This window comes from Oncorhynchus mykiss, chromosome 19 (assembly GCF_013265735.2).
Source record: "Oncorhynchus mykiss isolate Arlee chromosome 19, USDA_OmykA_1.1, whole genome shotgun sequence".
NCBI classification, from domain to species: domain Eukaryota; kingdom Metazoa; phylum Chordata; class Actinopteri; order Salmoniformes; family Salmonidae; genus Oncorhynchus; species Oncorhynchus mykiss.
Genome location: NC_048583.1, coordinates 4,651,524 through 4,670,078, shown reverse-complemented (window position 1 = coordinate 4,670,078; position 18,555 = coordinate 4,651,524). Strand labels below are relative to the sequence as shown.

Here is an 18,555-nt window from a genome sequence, read left to right as displayed (position 1 = left end):
TAATGGTGAGAGGTTAGCAAGTCTTGGGGGTATGATATAAAATGCTAACCACCCCTATTATTGGTAATGGTGAGAGATTAGTATGTCTTGGGGGTATGATATAAAATGCTAACCTCCCCTATTATTAGTAATGGTGAGAGGTTAGCATGTCTTGGGGGTATGATATAAAATGCTAACCTCCACTATTATTGGTAATGGTGAGAGGTTAGCATGTCTTGGGGGTATGATATAAAATGCTAACCTCCACTATTATTGGTAATGGTGAGAGGTTAGCATGTCTTGGGGGTATGATATAAAATGCTAACCACCCCTATTATTGGTAATGGTGAGAGGTTAGCATGTCTTGGGGGTATGATATAAAATGCTAACCTCCCCTATTATTGGTAATGGTGAGAGGTTAGCATGTCTTGGGGGTATGATATAAAATGCTAACCACCCCTATTATTGGTAATGGTGAGAGGTTAGCATGTCTTGGGGTATGATATAAAATGCTAACCTCCCCTATTATTGGTAATGGTGAGAGGTTAGCATGTCTTGGGGGTATGATATAAAATGCTAACCTCTCCTATTATTGGTAATGGTGAGAGGTTAGCATGTCTTGGGGGTATGATCCTCTGTAACTTTCTCACTCAACATTATTTACCATTCATTAAATTAAAGGTGACATTCTATAGTCACCCCATATGAAACATTTGATCTCCAATCCAAAACGCTGGCGTATAGAGCCAAATGAAAAGTTATAGCTTCACTGTCCAAATAAATACGTAAGGGAGTGTACGTGAGATAAGAAAAGACAGTATGTCACGTCACACCGCCTTTAATAGTGACAGGTCACAATGGTACAGTAAGGGTGTGGCGTCATTGTAAACATCGTTGATATTAAGCATCTCAATCACATCACGATAAAGGGAAGGAGTTCCCATAGCTTGTTTGGTGACCCGTTACTCTACTCACAGAACCAAGGTCACATCCGTAGCCCAGCATTTTCATGTCTTTATTTATTCAAATGGATACAACTGGAGAGTAACTTCAAAAGATACTCATAGCATCTCTGAATCTTTATGTGACATTCCTCCTCCAGACCTGATTGGGTGTTAGAAGGCTCCATTACAGCTGCTTCCCTTTGTCACGTTTCCTGTTAGGACCGGCCTGAATCCCAGACCATAAATCTTCCTGAGTTAAAGAGTTACAACGGTCAACAGAATCATCTTAAATGTGATTTTCTTACATTTGCTTGTCTTTATTAATATTGCAGGTCTTCCGGTGTGACCATGCTGAATAAGAGGTTAGACACCACAGTGTATTTCACAACAGGAGGATTTCAAACCAAACCAAATAGAAGGGATGTTATATCCTCTAAATAATCACACTCTCTATCCACCACATCTACATGTGTACTACATTTAGTGTGTATACTTTATACGTTTATACATTAGGTGAAGTAGTCAAATCAAGGGCAGGTATTTATGACATAAGCTACTGAAAGAATGTTCATGCTAGTGTTGAAGAGCAGCATGATTGAAGTTGGGCCGAATGCTGCACCTGTTGAGGCAGGTCTGAGGGTGTTGGGGCTAGGTCTTGTTCTGCCCATGTTGAGACTGGGCCTGGTTCTTCCCATGTTGAAGCTGGGCTGGGTGTGTTGATGTTGGGCCCAGTGCTGCCCCTGTTGTGGCTGGGCTCGGGGTTGTTGATGTTGGGCCAAGTGCTACCCCTTTCGAGGCAGGTGTGTGAGGGTTGAGGCTGGGCTGGGGGTTTTGAGGCTGGGCCTGGTACCACCCCTGTTGAGACAGGTCTGAGTGTTTGGAGGCTGGTCCAGGTGCTGCCCCTGTTTAGGCTGGGGCTGATGCTGGTGGCCCTGTTAGGCCCTGTGTGCTGGGGCCTCCCGCTCTATTGCCCTGTAGGGTGAAAGGAACCGTACACATAAATAGCAACACAAGAATATAGATGGTGAGAGTAAACAGTACCTGAACATATAGAAGAGCATGTAGGCACTCCGGGCTCTGGTCCTCAGCACAGTGGCTACATTGGACATTGACACCTGGCTGTCGTTACAGCAGAACCAGTTTCCACTGGCATGCAATATGTCACTAATGTAGTGCCCTGTGGAACAAGGAAGACAGACTAGAGGTCAATGGTCAGGCTATTGTGGGTAATAGAGTGTTTTGTAACAGTTAAACAGGTCATTTTGGAGGTATTTTATCTGATACGTGTCAAGTTTTGAAATCAGAGATAAACAGATACACGTGGCACATAATTAGGCATGCCTCTCCATTCTTTTGAATTAAATTGAGCAAACTCTAAACATATTGCAGTGCTTGTTGGGATGACACTTCACTCTGAAGCCTGCAGCCTTGCTAGCTTGGCCGAAATGGCTGTTGGAGGGTCTAATTATCCCCTACCCCAGGGTTCCCCAAATGGCGGCCTGCGGGACAAATTTGGCCCAAGGATGATTTTTTTTTGGCCCCTATGTTTTCTGACCAAATAAAAGGTAATTGTTAAAAGACTGTAAAAACACCAGCAAATCAGCTCCAAGTGATTTTCATTTTGGAAATCTGTTTCAAAGTATTCCCACGTATAATAAAGAGATATATGTGGTTGTACACAAATGTAAGCAAGGTTTGAAATTAGTCAAATATTATATCTGTTTGGCCTTCCTACGGTATATTTGCAGTCTACAAATTATTTGTAATTTTGTTCCACACCCCTTCCCATCTGGCTAAGAAAAAAACTTGACCCGAGGCTGAATCTAGTTGATGATCCCTGGCCTTCACCCTCGATAATTTTCACTCCCTCAGCTTTGGGATGCTTGTGTATACGGCAGAGGCACACGTGAACATGCAAATTGAGATCCAAGGAGAAGGGAGTGATTTGGAATTCAGCTGATGTCATATGTATTGTGCATCTGCATGTGTGTGTTTGATGGTATTTACTTACCGGAGTTTGCGGAGCCTCCCAAATGAGAGACTACGCCAGTCAGCTGGTAGTAACCATTCACTGACTGTACTGGCTTCTGCTTCTGTAAGAAAACACATGTGATCATAGGATTCTCATTTCCTCTACAGTCCACCACACTGTCTACAGTCTACTACAGTACTAGTCTACTACAGGTCTACTACATCGTGTACTCTTCATAACTATCTCAGTGTCCTGTCATAACTTATTTTTCACTGGTTTCACTCTCTCTATCTCTCTCTCTCTTCTCACCACTGAGGCAGTCAGCAACACTTTCCCTGGTTCCTGCTCCTTTGAATCTGAGGGGTCAAATATACATATCAAGAACTGTGAAAACGTGGTCACTTGTCTGAATTGCTCTGGACTAAAACAGCTCCCATACATCACTAAAGATATCTGAGAAACATTTTAAATTGCAGCTTCCAGCTTCTCTGTCAGCAGGACCGTTTTGGGAGTGGGTGGTTTGTGTGGTGTTGGAGCAAGAATAGTGTTATGGTGCCATGACCTACCTGAACAGCAGAGGGCGCTGTCTTTGGCCGCTCCAGGTGGGCTGGAGACTTGGCTGGCGAGGGTCTGGGGGATGGACCCCTGGATGCTGGGGGCCTGGTTGGTGAGGGCCTGTGGGCTGGCACTGTGCAGGTGTGGCACCATGTCCCCACAGAGGGTGGAGAGCCTCAGCTCCGAAGGAAACAAAAGAGGAGCCTCCAGCTTCTCCAACCCCCCAGGTCCTCCAAACCTCTTCAGATGCAGAACCAGCACACTGCCCAGAAACAGAGAGGAAGAGAGATGAACAGACAGACAATGTAACCAGTCAACAAAATAACAGATGAGTGAAATTTGTTTGGCGGTGCTCACCTCTAAGTCCTACAACATGCTCAGGAAGGTAACTACTCCTAAAGGCTCAGGACATTAAACACTGCTAGTACTATGAGAGGTTATAAAGGGACAACTCACAGAGGCAGTGTGTGGAACTGCTCCACCTTTGAGGCGTGGAGGCCTTTACAGCCCTCACATGTGAATTCAACCTGTTCACTCTGGTTAGAAACAAAAGCATTACATAATGAATGATACCACTACAATAATAAGATAGAGTATTCTGAGGCAGTGGGCAGCTTGCCCTGGGTGTTAGTCTCTACATGCAGGGCTGAGCCCTAAGTGCTGACTTTGAAAGTGAGTGCTAGGCTGTTCAGCAAGGTGCGCTCAGGGCTGATGTCCAATGAGAGGTGGTTGTAGTCCTCTCTGGTAGACGACTCGCGCCCACAGCTTCAGAAGCAGGACAAAGAGAAGAAAAATGCATCAAGTCTGTTTCTGTTTCAGGTCTCTACAATGTTTCTGTTATGCCATGTGTTTTGTAATATTAATATATACTGTATACATATATATATATATAGAAAGATCATGTTCTCACTACATACACTACAACCAATGGGATCTCTTACCTGGTACATGTGCGCACCGACACAAGCTGGAACTCCAGCTGGGAAACAGGGCAGGTATAGTTCATCCCGAGTGTCTTCAGAATCATGCCCTCCTCCTTCAGCTGGCACAGCATATTGACGAGTAACTCGTGTGCGTCCTATGATGAGGAAGAGAAAGAAACACATCAAGATAAAAGCAAATTAAAAAGAGAAAATTAACCCTTGCAAGAAGAGCACTCGTACACAAGAGAGTAGTGCTTCAGTTACCTGTTGCGTGTCCCCCAGGTACTTCAAATCGTATCCCGACAAGGAGTACTTGACCTTCCACATGAGGTCTGCTTTTGAGGCCTGGTTTGCCACACTGTCAGGTAGACCCGAACGGTGCACATCAGACAGACACCTGTAGGGGAGACAGAGAGTAAGTTAGCAGCCGACTGGATGTTGTCAACCTACTGGCTTACGCCTGAAGAGGCAGATGAGTATATACAAAGATGTTTTATCTAGTGGCACCCCATCATTAGAAATGTTTCATTCGATTTGATGCAATTTCACCTTTGAGGACGGACAATGAAGCCAAACAACAAAAATGTGTTGTTTATTCTCCTAAGATATTTGGTTTGGATACTGCTCTCAATTCAAGAGTATTTTAAAAAACTACCACATTTCCCACGGTAAGGTGGAATGTTCAGTCAATGAGCATTATGGGTAATGTAGTCATTCTACACTTTCCAAATTGGCCTACAAAATGCCTACATCATAATCAGTGTGTCATTGTTGTTCCTCTTGGTTATGAAGATTGCAAAAACAAAAAGAAACTGTAAAATAAACCATAAATACAATACACAGCAAAATATGAAGTGGTTAAGGTTAGGAAAAGGGTTAGGATTAGTGAAAGTGCTATCTTAACCTGCTACGACAATCCCTTTCTGTAGAAGTGGCGTGAAAAGAGTGTCCCTTCTTTAATTTATGACCACAATAAATGGGTGTGTGGGGTGAGTGTCTGCTTTTGAGCCTTCCCTTACCTGAGCAGGTTGGAGAAGGGGGAGGAGCTCCAGAGTTGTTCCTGGTGCAGGATTTCCTTTGAGAAGGAAGGCAGGACCAGGAGGCACTGCAGGGTGGCGTTAAGGAAGCAAGTGTTGCCAATGTTAGGCAACCTGTGAAGAAGAAGCAGTCATCAGTACACACATAGAGATTAATCATAACCTTCACATCTCTATAAAGTGATGATAATGGCAGGGGATAAGGGATACATAATATTTAACACAAAGAAGTGGATGTCCTTTAGACCAAGATTGACATAATTCATGGGTTTATAAATATCTAATAAAACGGACATGCTAGATAGTAAGCCTTATCCCCATAGTATATCAGACACTGATCTCTAAACAATAAAGAACTTATATTCAATGCATTTGCAGTGTGTTGTGGTTTACCCAAGAAGTTCCATGTTGACCAGTTCCCCCCGTTCTCCTCTGGCCCCCTGGGTCTCTTCTGACCCTCTGGTGGCTGAGCTGGCCCTGGGAAGAGTCATGCTTCTGGTGGCTGAGCTGGCCCTGGGAAGAGTCATGCTTCTGGTGGCTGAGACTGGTCTCTGGGGCGTTGGACTAGAGTGTTCCTGAAGAGACAGAGATCTGGAGGAAGGAGAGAAACAGGTCTAACGCCTCCAACACAGAGATATTATCACTCTACACAGTCTCTCTATTAAATACTGTACTGTACTATAAACACAGCTGAGTACTGCTGTCCATATAAATGCAGTGTACCAAGTAGACCAGGCCAATAGGTTGGTACTCTCTTTATCCACTAGATGTAGACAGAAGAGGCTAAAACTACAGTTTCAGGAAAATAACTTTCTGGGACTGTGTTTACCAAGTGTCTCAGAGTAGGAGTCTGATCTAGGACCAGTTTTGCATTTTAGATCATAGATCAATGAATCAGATTATTATGGACAGAGAAGACTTGATCCTAGATTAGCACTCATACTGTTGATTAACACTGGCCCTGGTCTGGTAGCACTAAACCCAACTCTCCAAAGAGACTCTAGGATGGCACTGTACTTTATGTTTGGATTACCTGACTTTTGTGCCCTCCTGACTGGTGTCTCCATGACGGTCCAGAGGGTTGGTAGGAGAGGGAGAACTAGGCTGGGACACCACTGGAGAGGATTTCACTGGGGAAGGGTTTTTGGCAGGTGACCGGGGTACAGAGGGTTGTTCAGCAGGAGAGCAAGGCTGAGAGGAACATTTAACAGGAGAGGGAGGTGGATGGAGGGAGGAGAGTTGGTCAGAGGGTGAGGGGTCAGAGGTAGTGGAGCCATTCCGTTCAGAACGGTCAGATGGAATTGGAGAGGGGGATGAAGTGCCCCTCTCCTTCTTCTTTCTTGTCTTCTGCTCCACATCAACTGAATTTGCTTTCTGACGTTTTTTCTGTTGACAAGAAAATGTGATAGTGCTAAATACTTTCCCCCCAGATCCCCAGCCAATGGAAGAGGGGGGTCATAAGAGTAGGAAGAGGTTGGCCTAAATGGAGAATCATAGGGATCTATCCTAAACCTCAAATAACACAGTATAGACAGGTTACATTGAGTGACATTTGCAATAGCAGAACTTCATGTACATTTCATGTACACTTTTTACGTATTCGTCAATCAGAATGTAATTTTACTTTTATTCTTCCCACTAGGTTTAAGAGAAACATACTACTCCAGAATTATAGTAGTTGTTCATTGATTAAATGACCTGATTTCATACCTTTTTGCACCAGCAGAAACAAGCCATGTCGATAACCAATGAAGACTGATACATTTCCTCATTAACCCATTGTTCAAATTGGCTTTAAGACCATTGTGATGTCATCGGTCATGTATGACACCACCACCTGGCAACCCAATCTATAACATTTTAAAATATATTGTTCAATGAACAAATATGTTTTACTGAAGAGCAAAGTTATGCAGTATACATACAATATTGTAGATAATATGCTCCATTGTATTCTTGTTTCTTTTTACATTCATTTTTTTGTATGTTGTTTCATTATATGTAAGACCACAATAAATACATTTTAAGTGCCTTCATCTTCATCTTCATAGTTTTTTTGATAGCTTCCACGTTGTTTTTGGTTTGGTTATCGGTTTATTTAAATGCTAAATGCTTTTTCTCTTATTCACCAGCAGATGGACAAAGGATTGGTTTAAAAGAATGTGAACAGGTGGTAGAGATTTAGCCTAAACCTCAAACAACAATCCAGATTGGTTAGGGACAGTTTTCCGTATTCAATCTTGCCCTGAGGGCAGCTCTGTCTCAAGGACATAATGAATGTGATTGGTTCAATTATAGCTCAATGGTCAGTGGGCAGAGCTTACAGTGCCCAGTGCGTGTTAAATACACTTGCTAGGTGATAAATTAGTGTTGAATGGAAGGCGTAACACAAGGTTACTGGCATGAATTTTGTTTTCTAACCTCACTCCAACCCTTAAACAATTATTCTTACCTAAACTTAACCCAACCCTAGCTAGAGTCCCAGGTCTGTTTAGTGCTGTCTTGTCAACTCCTACTAGCTAGAGTCCCAGGTCTGTTTAGTGCTGTCTTATCAACTCCTACTAGCTAGAGTCCCAGGTCTGTTTAGTGCTGTCTTGTCAACTCCTACTAGCTAGAGTCCCAGGTCTGTTTAGTGCTGTCTTGCCAACTCCTACTAGCTAGAGTCCCAGGTCTGTTTAGTGCAGTCTTGTCAAGTCCTACTAGCTAGAGTCCCAGGTCTGTTTAGTGCTGTCTTGCCAACTCCTACTAGCTAGAGTCCCAGGTCTGTTTAGTGCTGTCTTGTCAACTCCTACTAGCTAGAGTCCCAGGTATGTTTAGTGCTGTCTTGCCAACTCCTCCAGTGGTTCTTTCTTAAAAACTTGCGGGCTGCCGCAGAATTCTATGGCACATTATTTATTATTTAAGTGTCAGACATTGTTGCCATTAACGCTCGTTAGAGCTAGTTTGACCACCAGAGAGCATCTTTGAGAAACATTTAACCGTTTTTAATATGAAACTAATCGTTGGATAACAGATCTGCTCTCGGAACTCATTTACACACGTTACTGTGTGTGTTTCGACTCTCTCTCGCACAAACTGTCATGTATTGTCATGTTGTGTCTTGTTTCTGTCCTTTCTCTTCACCCTGTCTCCCCCTGCTGGTCGTTTTAGGTTACCTTTTCTCCCCCTCTTTCCCCCAGCTGTTCCTTGTCTCCTCCTAACTACCTCGTCACCCCTTTTCCCACCTGTTCCCTTTTTCCCTCTGATTAGTCCTCTATATCTCTCTCTGTTTTTGTTCCTGTCCTTGTCGGATTCTTGTTTGTGTTGTTCATGCCTGAACCAGACTATCGTCATGTTTGCTGCAACCTTGTCCTGTCCTGTCGGAACCTGCCGGTCCATCTGAGCCTACGTTTGTTTTCTTATTAAAGAAGCTCTGTTTACGTTAATTCGCTTTTGGGTCCTCATTCACGCACCGTAACAGAAGAATCCGACCAAGAATGGACCCAGCGACTTCGGATCCTCTCCACTCAGCCGTCGAGATCCAGGGAGCGATGCTAGGCAGACACGAGCAGGAATTGTCTGCTGCTCGACATGCCGTTGAGACCCTGGCCACCCAAGTCTCCAACCTCACAGAACAGGTTCACCATCTCCACCTCGATCCACCGGCCACTTCCAGGGCTTTCGAATCTCCGGAGCCCAGAATCAATAACCCGCCGTGTTACTCTGGGGAGCCCACTGAATGCCGCGCGTTCCTCACCCAGTGTGATATTGTGTTTTCTCTCCAGCCCAACACTTACTCCAGGAGCACTGCTCGTGTCGCCTACGTCATATCTCTCCTTATTGGACGGGCTCGTGAGTGGGGCACGGCAATCTGGGAGGCAAGGGCTGAGTGTACTAACCAGTATCAGGACTTTAAGGAGGAGATGATACGGGTTTTTGATCGATCTGTTTTTGGGGAGGAGGCTTCCAGGGTCCTGTCTTCCCTATGTCAAGGTAATCGATCCATAACAGACTACTCTATTGAGTTTCGCACTCTTGCTGCCTCCAGTGGCTGGAACGAGCCGGCTTTGCTCGCTCGTTTTCTGGAGGGTCTCCGCGCAGAGGTAAAGGATGAGATTCTCTCCCGGGAGGTTCCTTCCAGCGTGGATTCCTTGATTGAACTCGCTATTCGCATTGAGCGACGGGTTGATCTTCGTCACCGAGCTCGTGGAAAGGAGCTCGCGTTCTCCGTTGCCCCCCTCTCCGCATCACTACCATCTTCCTCTGCCGGCTCGGGTGCTGAGCCTATGCAGCTGGGAGGTATCCGCATCTCGACTAAGGAGAGGGAACGGAGAATCACCAACCGCCTCTGTCTCTATTGCGGTTCTGCTGGTCATTTTGTCACTTCATGTCCAGTAAAAGCCAGAGCTCATCAGTAAGCGGAGGGCTACTGGTGAGCGCTACTACTCCTGTCTCTCCTTCAAGATCCTGCACTACCTTGTCGGTCCATCTACGCTGGACCGGTTCGTCAGCTTCCTGCAGTGCCTTAATAGACTCTGGGGCGGAGGGCTGTTTTATGGACGAGACCTGGGCTCGGGAACATGACATTCCTCTCAGACAGTTAAGGGAGTCCACGGCCTTGTTCGCCCTGGATGGTAGTCCTCTCCCCAGGATTCAGCGTGAGACGCTACCTTTAACCCTCACTGTTTCTGGTAATCATAGCGAAACCATTTCTTTTTTAATTTTTCGTTCACCTTTTACACCTGTTGTTTTGGGCCATCCCTGGCTAGTTTGTCATAATCCTTCCATTAATTGGTCTAGTAATTCTATCCTCTCCTGGAACGTCTCTTGTCATGTGAAATGTTTAATGTCTGCTATCCCTCCTGTTTCCTCTGTCTCTTCTTCACAGGAGGAGCCTGGTGATTTGACAGGGGTGCCGGAGGAATATCACGATCTGCGCACGGTGTTCAGTCGGTCCAGGGCCACCTCTCTTCCTCCACACCGGTCGTATGATTGTAGTATTGATCTCCTTCCGGGAACCACTCCCCCCCGGGGTAGACTATACTCTCTGTCGGCTCCCGAACGTAAGGCTCTCGAAGATTATTTGTCTGTAGCTCTTGCCGCCGGTACCATAGTCCCCTCCTCCTCTCCCGCCGGAGCGGGGTTTTTTTTTGTTAAGAAGAAGGACGGGTCCCTGCGCCCCTGCATAGATTATCGAGGGCTGAATGACATAACAGTGAAGAATCGTTATCCGCTTCCTCTTATGTCTTCAGCCTTCGAGATCCTGCAGGGAGCCAGGTTTTTCACTAAGTTGGACCTTCGTAACGCTTACCATCTCGTGCGTATCAGGGAGGGGGACGAGTGGAAGACGGCGTTTAACACTCCGTTAGGGCACTTTGAATACCGGGTTCTTCCTTTCGGCCTCGCTAACGCTCCAGCTGTCTTTCAGGCATTAGTCAATGATGTCCTGAGAGACATGCTGAACATCTTTGTTTTCGTTTACCTTGACGATATCCTGATTTTTTCACCGTCACTCCAGATTCATGTTCAGCACGTTCGACGTGTCCTCCAGCGCCTTTTAGAGAATTGTCTTTTTGTGAAGGCTGAGAAGTGCTCTTTTCATGCCTCCTCCGTCACATTTCTCGGTTCTGTTATTTCCGCTGAAGGCATTAAGATGGATCCCGCTAAGGTCCAAGCTGTCATTGATTGGCCCGTCCCTAGGTCACGCGTCGAGCTGCAGCGCTTTCTCGGCTTCGCGAACTTCTATCGTCGTTTCATCCGTAATTTCGGTCAGGTGGCAGCCCCTCTCACAGCCCTTACTTCTGTCAAGACGTGCTTTAAGTGGTCCGTTTCCGCCCAGGGAGCTTTTGATCTCCTCAAGAATCGTTTTACATCCGCACCTATCCTTGTTACACCTGACGTCACTAGACAGTTCGTTGTCGAGGTTGACGCGTCAGAGGTGGGCGTGGGAGCCATTCTTTCTCAGCGCTCCCTCTCTGACGACAAGGTCCACCCTTGCGCGTATTTTTCTCATCGCCTGTCGCCGTCGGAACGTAACTATGATGTGGGAAACCGCGAACTGCTCGCCATCCGCTTAGCCCTAGGCGAATGGCGACAGTGGTTGGAGGGGGCGACCGTTCCTTTTGTCGTTTGGACTGACCATAGGAACCTTGAGTACATCCGTTCTGCCAAACGACTTAATGCGCGTCAGGCGCGCTGGGCGCTGTTTTTCGCTCGTTTCGAGTTCGTGATTTCTTATCGTCCGGGCTCTAAGAACACCAAGCCTGATGCTTTATCTCGTCTCTTCAGTTCTTCAGTAGCCTCCACTGACCCCGAGGGGATTCTCCCTGAGGGGCGTGTTGTCGGGTTGACTGTCTGGGGAATTGAGAGGCAGGTAAAGCAAGCACTCACTCAAACTCCGTCGCCGCGCGCTTGTCCTAGGAACCTTCTTTTCGTTCCCGTTCCTACTCGTCTGGCCGTTCTTCAGTGGGCTCACTCTGCCAAGTTAGCCGGCCACCCTGGCGTTCGGGGTACGCTTGCTTCCATTCGCCAGCGTTTTTGGTGGCCCACCCGGGAGCATGACACGCGTCGCTTCGTGGCTGCTTGTTCGGTCTGCGCGCAGACTAAGTCCGGTAACTCCCCTCCTGCCGGCCGTCTCAGGCCGCTTCCCATTCCCTCTCGACCGTGGTCTCACATCGCCTTAGATTTTGTCACCGGACTGCCTTCGTCAGCGGGGAAGACTGTTATTCTTACGGTTGTCGACAGGTTCTCTAAGGCGGCTCATTTTATTCCCCTTGCTAAGCTTCCTTCTGCTAAAGAGACGGCACAAATCATCATCGAGAATGTTTTCAGAATTCATGGCCTTCCGTCAGACGTCGTTTCGGACAGAGGTCCGCAATTCACGTCTCAATTTTGGAGGGAGTTTTGCCGTTTGATTGGTGCTTCCGTCAGTCTCTCTTCCGGCTTTCACCCCCAGTCTAACGGTCAAGCAGAACGGGCCAATCAGACTATTGGTCGCATCTTACGCAGTCTTTCTTTTCGCAACCCTGCGTCTTGGTCAGAACAGCTCCCCTGGGCAGAATACGCCCACAACTCGCTTCCTTCGTCTGCGACCGGGCTATCTCCTTTTCAGAGTAGCCTCGGGTACCAGCCTCTGCTGTTCTCATCTCAGTTCGCCGAGTCCAGCGTCCCCTCCGCTCAGGCTTTTGTCCAACGTTGCGAGCGCACCTGGAAGAGGGTCAGGTCTGCACTTTGCCGTTATAGGGCGCAGACTGTGAGGGCTGCTAATAAGCGTAGAACTAAGAGTCCTAGATATTGTCGCGGTCAGAGAGTTTGGCTCTCCACTCAGAACCTTCCCCTTAAGACGGCTTCTCGCAAGTTGACCCCGCGGTTCATTGGTCCGTTCCGTATTTCTCAGGTCATTAATCCTGTCGCAGTTGGACTTCTTCTTCCGCGATACCTTCGTCGCGTCCACCCGGTCTTCCATGTCTCCTGTATCAAGCCCGTTCTTCGCGCCCCCGCTCGTCTTCCCCCCCCCCCCCCCCATCCTTGTCGAGGGCGCACCCATCTACAGGGTCCGTAGGATTTTGGACATGCGTCCTCGGGGCCGTGGTCATCAGTACCTAGTAGATTGGGAGGGGTACGGTCCTGAGGAGAGGAGTTGGGTTCCCTCTCGGGACGTGCTGGACCGTGCGCTGATCGAGGATTTCCTCCGTTGCCGCCAGGTTTCCTCCTCGGTGAGTGGGGGGGTACTGTCATGTATTGTCATGTTGTGTCTTGTTTCTGTCCTTTCTCTTCACCCTGTCTCCCCCTGCTGGTCGTTTTAGGTTACCTTTTCTCCCCCTCTTTCCCCCAGCTGTTCCTTGTCTCCTCCTAACTACCTCGTCACCCCTTTTCCCACCTGTTCCCTTTTTCCCTCTGATTAGTCCTCTATATCTCTCTCTGTTTTTGTTCCTGTCCTTGTCGGATTCTTGTTTGTGTTGTTCATGCCTGAACCAGACTATCGTCATGTTTGCTGCAACCTTGTCCTGTCCTGTCGGAACCTGCCGGTCCATCTGAGCCTACGTTTGTTTTCTTATTAAAGAAGCTCTGTTTACGTTAATTCGCTTTTGGGTCCTCATTCACGCACCGTAACACAAACACACACATACACGCTCACCCTCTATAACCACTCTTTATATTTACAGTGGTGATGGACAGCTGGAGGCATTTCGTTGTGAATTCTGAAAACAAGCCAACCTAACTCAGAAATACATTTCACTGGTTGCCATGGTGAATAATACCAATAATAATTGGTTGGACACATGAAAGGAAACAAAGAGTTTACCGGAAACTCAAAATGAAAATACTTGCAGATCAATTCAGATCAACAAATTACAATAGTAGATCTAATTACATTTAGAGGATTCTAAATTCATATCTAATGGGCTTTTATACAATGATAATGCAGGGATAATAATACATTCATATATTTGTAGGGGTTGGGCAAATCTGGTTTTATAGTACTTAAGCATTGAATACATTGAAGTTTGCCCATTTAGGCCTTTAGGCTACACTTTACAATAGGACTCATCTCTGACTGCCTGCAACATCTACAGTTGTACAATATAAATATATTTTTGAATGACTTTTTAAAAATGTATATGTTTATTAAGTTGTCTTGCTTTTCTCAGAGCAGCACAAAACGGTGCTGAAATAGTTGACCATACACAGGTAGGCTTTTGCTTCAAATCCTATTGTAACAATTGGATGACATTGGGAGTTTCAGTAAGCAACAATTTGTTGCCTTCATTAGCCTACTTTATTCTTAAAATAACTCCAGCACATAAAATAGAAAGGAGCCTTAATTAATTAAACAATAAAGTGATTTAATTCACAAATGCATTTGACTGTACTTAATATTGGCCATCAACCAGAAACACACCGTGGTAGAAACATGTTATTGATTATTATTTTATTTTTTACTATTTCAAAATGCACACGTTTAATAAGCTACTGTGCAGTCTGACAAGTAAACATAGCCCACAGTACATAGTAAACATAGCCCACAGTACAAAGTAAACATAGCCCACAGTTCATAGTAAACATAGCCCACAGTACATAGTAAACATAGCCCACAGTACATAGCAAACATAGCCCACAGTACATAGTAAACATAGCCCACAGTACATAGTCCACAGTACATAGTAAACATAGCCCACAGTACATAGTAAACATAGCCCACAGTACAAAGTAAACATAGCCCACAGTACATAGTAAACATAGCCCACAGTACAAAGTAAACATAGCCCACAGTACATAGTAAACATGGCAAAGATGCTTCATTCCTTACATAAGGGAGAGCAGGCCATGTCAAGACTTTCTCAGTGATCTCAAGTACTCATTAACTCTGTCTTTAATGTTTTTTCGGGATGCATCAGTCTTGGTCACAGTATTAAGGATGAACACCTGGAGGTTCACTGGTCAGCCACATTTGCCTCGGGATCCATCCCAGTTGGGGTGGCATGTAGTCTAGTGGTTAGAGCGTTGGGCCAGTAACCGGAAGGTTGTTGAATGAAATCCCTGAGCTGACAAGGTAAAAATCTGTTGTTGTGCCCCTGAATAAGGCAGTTAACCCACTGTTCCTAGGACATCATTGTAAATAAGAATTTGTTCTTAAATGACTTGCCGAGTTAAATAAAATATACAAGTATCTGTCTCTGCAAATAATGGGTGATACTGATTCACGTGCACCTTCATCAGATGAGAAATATGGTACTGCTCTGCGTCCCCATCGATTGTGGTGTCCTATGATAGAAATGGTAGATCAATTAAGAATTAAAAGTGACTCCAACACACAAATGCTGCGAACAGAAACACATTTTAAGAATGTAGCAAAACCAATCTCTTTCACGGGAACCATGTGTTTTATCGGTGTGGCCCGTTGTCCAGCTCTTTGTCCACCGATCTCCACGGATGGTTGTCTGCATGGTTGTTTGCTCTGTAAAAACACATTCATGTTTTTAGTACACAAGTATCGATTGTATTAAACAGTATGCCTACACATATATATGTTAAGAATATAATTTAACATTTTCATTTGTCTTAGAATAAAAACCTAATCTAACTACAGTTTCAGTTACTGCTACTGTCCAGTTACAGCTTCGTCTGACCAAGTGGAAACAAAAAAATAGGGGTCTTTTTCGGAAGTTTGTGCAGGACAGAGAAATAGCAATTCCGACACTATTGTTTTACATTCAATCACCTTCTTCATCCTCATCATTCAGTTCATTGAAATCCAATTTTGAATGCACAATTATGAGTTTATATTTGTTTATACCACCCATTCATTGACAGCATTAATTCAGGTAGAGACACATTAGACCTTGGGACCCAGAAGCATAATCAGTCCTCTGACTCCCCCTTGTGGTGGTCTGGAGCAATGAAGCAGTGACTCAAGGTAACATACTAAACCACAAATGACCTCTAAATCCTGCGGCATAATCTCAAAACGTTTAATTGAGGAACCACTGTAAGTCACACAGACGCAGGACAGTCCATGGAGAAGACACAGCTACAGATGTATATTAGAGTTGAGGTTAGAAGAATAAGTTACTGTATTTGACCACACTCACATACGCACACGCACACACACATTAAATAGGTGAGAGTAACCTGTAGCATCATACCTTTATTTGTCTCAATCCTGGATGATACAGTAAAACACATTACCAAAGATCTTTAATCATTTGTGATTCAGTACATGTTCAGTGGTGGAAGAGACCCTCTGGAGTTGCTGCAGTGTGTCTGGGGTTGCTGTGTGTTCTCCTACTGGCTGGGATCATAGGCCTGTCTGTCTACTGTAAGTTTAGTATGTTGTCACTGAGAATTAAGGAGCCTACTTAATCATACTTACTCATTAATGGTGTTTTAGTTACATGTTTGATGAACTTTTCCCTTTTACAGATGGAGCCATTGATCATCACAAGTCAACACAGATAGACCAGCTACAGACCAGTTACAACACCCTGACTGAAGAGAGAGACCAGCTACAGGACAGCAACAGCCTTCTGACTAAAGAGAGAGACCAGCTACAGACCAGTTACAACAACCTGATTAAAGTTAGAGACCAGCTACAGACAGAGAGATTTTCTTAGTGGGAGGCTTACCAATCTCAGTGAGTAAACCTACAGTCATACATTTTCATAAATCCCACACACTTTATCGTGTGTCTGTATTTTTAACTAAGTAAGTATCCAGCGTGATAAGTTGAAGGAAATTCATGTTTTCATCTTGAAGAACAAACCTGTCCTGAAGGCTGGCAGAAATTAAAATCCAGTTGGTACTTCCTATCTACTGAGAATAAAACCTGGAAGGAGAGCAGACCTGGTGATTAGATAGATAGAGAGAGAGAGAGAGAGAGAGAGAGAGAGAGAGAGAGAGAGAGAGATATGATCATGCATATACTGTGGATAAATATATTTACTGTATATATTTATCTTTCTCAACAACAGACATTTCTCTTCAACCTCAAGAAGAGGGTCTGGATTGGTCTGACTGACTCTGTTATTGAGGGGACCTGGAAATGGGTGGACGGCACCCCACTGACCACAAGGTGAGAGATGATAACTAATCTGTCAATAAGGCTCCATTCAAAATGTTCTATACAGTCACTGATGGCAGCAATCAACAAAGTTACTGTAAGATGAAACATGTCTGTATATTATTTAGGATTGTGATGTTGTAACTGTGATGTCTTATAGTTTTTAACCCTGTAGGTGCTGGTATTAACCATGATATCTGACTGTTTTAACTCTGTAGGTACTGGTACTGGTTCATTCTCTCTCTCTGTCTTTCTCTCACCATTATCTGTCTTTCTCTCACCATTACCATGATATCTGACTGTTTTTAACCCTGTAGGTACTGCTATTAACCATGAAATCTGACTGTTTTTAACCCTGTAGGTACTGGTATTAACCATGATATCTGACTGTTTTTAACCCTGTAGGTACTGGTATTAACCATGATATCTGACTGTTTTTAACTCTGTAGGTACTGGTATTAACCATGATATCTGACTGTTTTTAGCCCTGTAGGTACTGGTCTTCACATCAGCCTGATAATGGTGATGGCAAACACATACAGCAGCCTTCAATGTACACAACTTCCTCCTTCATTCTCTCTCTCTGTCTTTCTCTCACACACACTCACACATGCACATACACACATGCATACACATATTGTTGTATGTGTTTGTAGTTCAACATGAATTCAGTACATTTGACTTTGTGCATTTACATAATATTCAATTAAAATATATTCTACAGATATTTACATGCTCCACTTTAGGCCTGGTGATGACATTCTCTACAGTACCAAACCACCATTACATACACTGTATAGGAGGTGACTGTATCACCAATCAATGAGTGTAGTAGAGATATCAAACAATGGTACTTAATAATATTTGACAGTCAGTCTTTGTTGTCAAGTTACAAATAAGCACAATATCAAATGCTCATATTTGACTGTTGTTACCTTATATGGGTCCCATATAAAGGGAAGTGAATATTTTCAGTGGTTCAACCAGCTGTCACTAAAAAACTCCTCAACCAATCAGGTTGATCCTCACTGGTTAAGCATACCCACCCTCAATAACCACTTGGTGTAATCTTGTGGTGTAAAATCTATTGTATGGACATTATAATGACCCATGTTTGTAGTTCTGGACCTCCTGAACATGTTGATGTATATTTGGGAGTAAACAGAGGGTCCAAATCAGCAGAAAGGTGAAAGGAAGGAGGAGTTCTGGAAACTCCCTGAATTATCTTGGGACTGTTACATATGATATTTAATATATGTTACCAGCTAGTCTTTGTTCTCCACTTCCCCTCTATGATCTATATCTTCCTGGTATGATAGTGTCCTGTCCATCATCACAACTAGCAAGTCCCATTCCCTGGGCAGGAGGACTGTGTTGAGATATACTCTGGACAAGATGACCATGTAGAGACATGGAATGATTTATATTGTTCTGCAGAAAATGGTTTAACAAATACCACTGTAACAATCTCTTACACTCACACATGCAAACAAGTAAGTAAACTTGTTCTATTTTATGTATTAGGATAGCCACAACTACCATTTCATCATTTTGATACTTCCCTATAGTTAAGGCAACATTGTTGAACATTTCTGAGGCCATCTAT

The 18,555-nt window shown here is 44.6% G+C and overlaps 1 protein-coding gene across 3 annotated transcripts; it reads right to left on the bottom strand.

Annotated features, from left to right (window-relative positions):
* Positions 1–1,631: 1,631 nt before the first annotated feature.
* LOC118941421 (ubiquitin carboxyl-terminal hydrolase 37-like) lies at positions 1,632–6,083 on the bottom strand. 3 transcript variants are annotated; one of them, XR_005037635.1, is made up of 10 exons: positions 5,804–6,083; positions 5,393–5,524; positions 4,638–4,770; positions 4,392–4,528; positions 4,116–4,215; positions 3,907–3,986; positions 3,462–3,712; positions 2,935–3,016; positions 1,965–2,100; positions 1,632–1,895 (listed from the first exon to the last, which is right to left on the bottom strand). XR_005037635.1 is itself a non-coding variant. In XM_036953998.1 (9 exons), the coding sequence occupies exons 1-9, from the start codon at positions 5,935–5,937 to the stop codon at positions 2,088–2,090; spliced, it is 1,062 nt and encodes a 353-aa protein (XP_036809893.1). In that variant the 5' UTR covers positions 5,938–6,083; the 3' UTR covers positions 1,632–2,087. The 3 variants fall into 3 exon arrangements, 2 of the variants coding, with proteins under 2 accessions (XP_036809893.1, XP_036809892.1); XM_036953998.1 differs by having other exon boundaries at positions 1,632–2,100; XM_036953997.1 differs by lacking the exon at positions 1,965–2,100.
* Between the last annotated feature and the right edge of the window lie 12,472 nt (positions 6,084–18,555).

Excerpts from the sequence above, each read along its gene's own strand:
- LOC118941421 (XM_036953997.1), bottom strand. The coding sequence starts at position 5,937 with ATGACTCTTCCCAGGGCCAGCTCAGCCACCAGAAGCATGACTCTTCCC. Across the intron at positions 3,017-3,461 it reads CAGCGCCCTCTGCTGTTCAG|AAGCAGAAGCCAGTACAGTC; the intron begins GTAGGTCATGGC and ends GTTTTCTTACAG. Across the intron at positions 1,896-2,934 it reads GGGAGGCTCCGCAAACTCCG|GGCAATAGAGCGGGAGGCCC; the intron begins GTAAGTAAATAC and ends TTCACCCTACAG.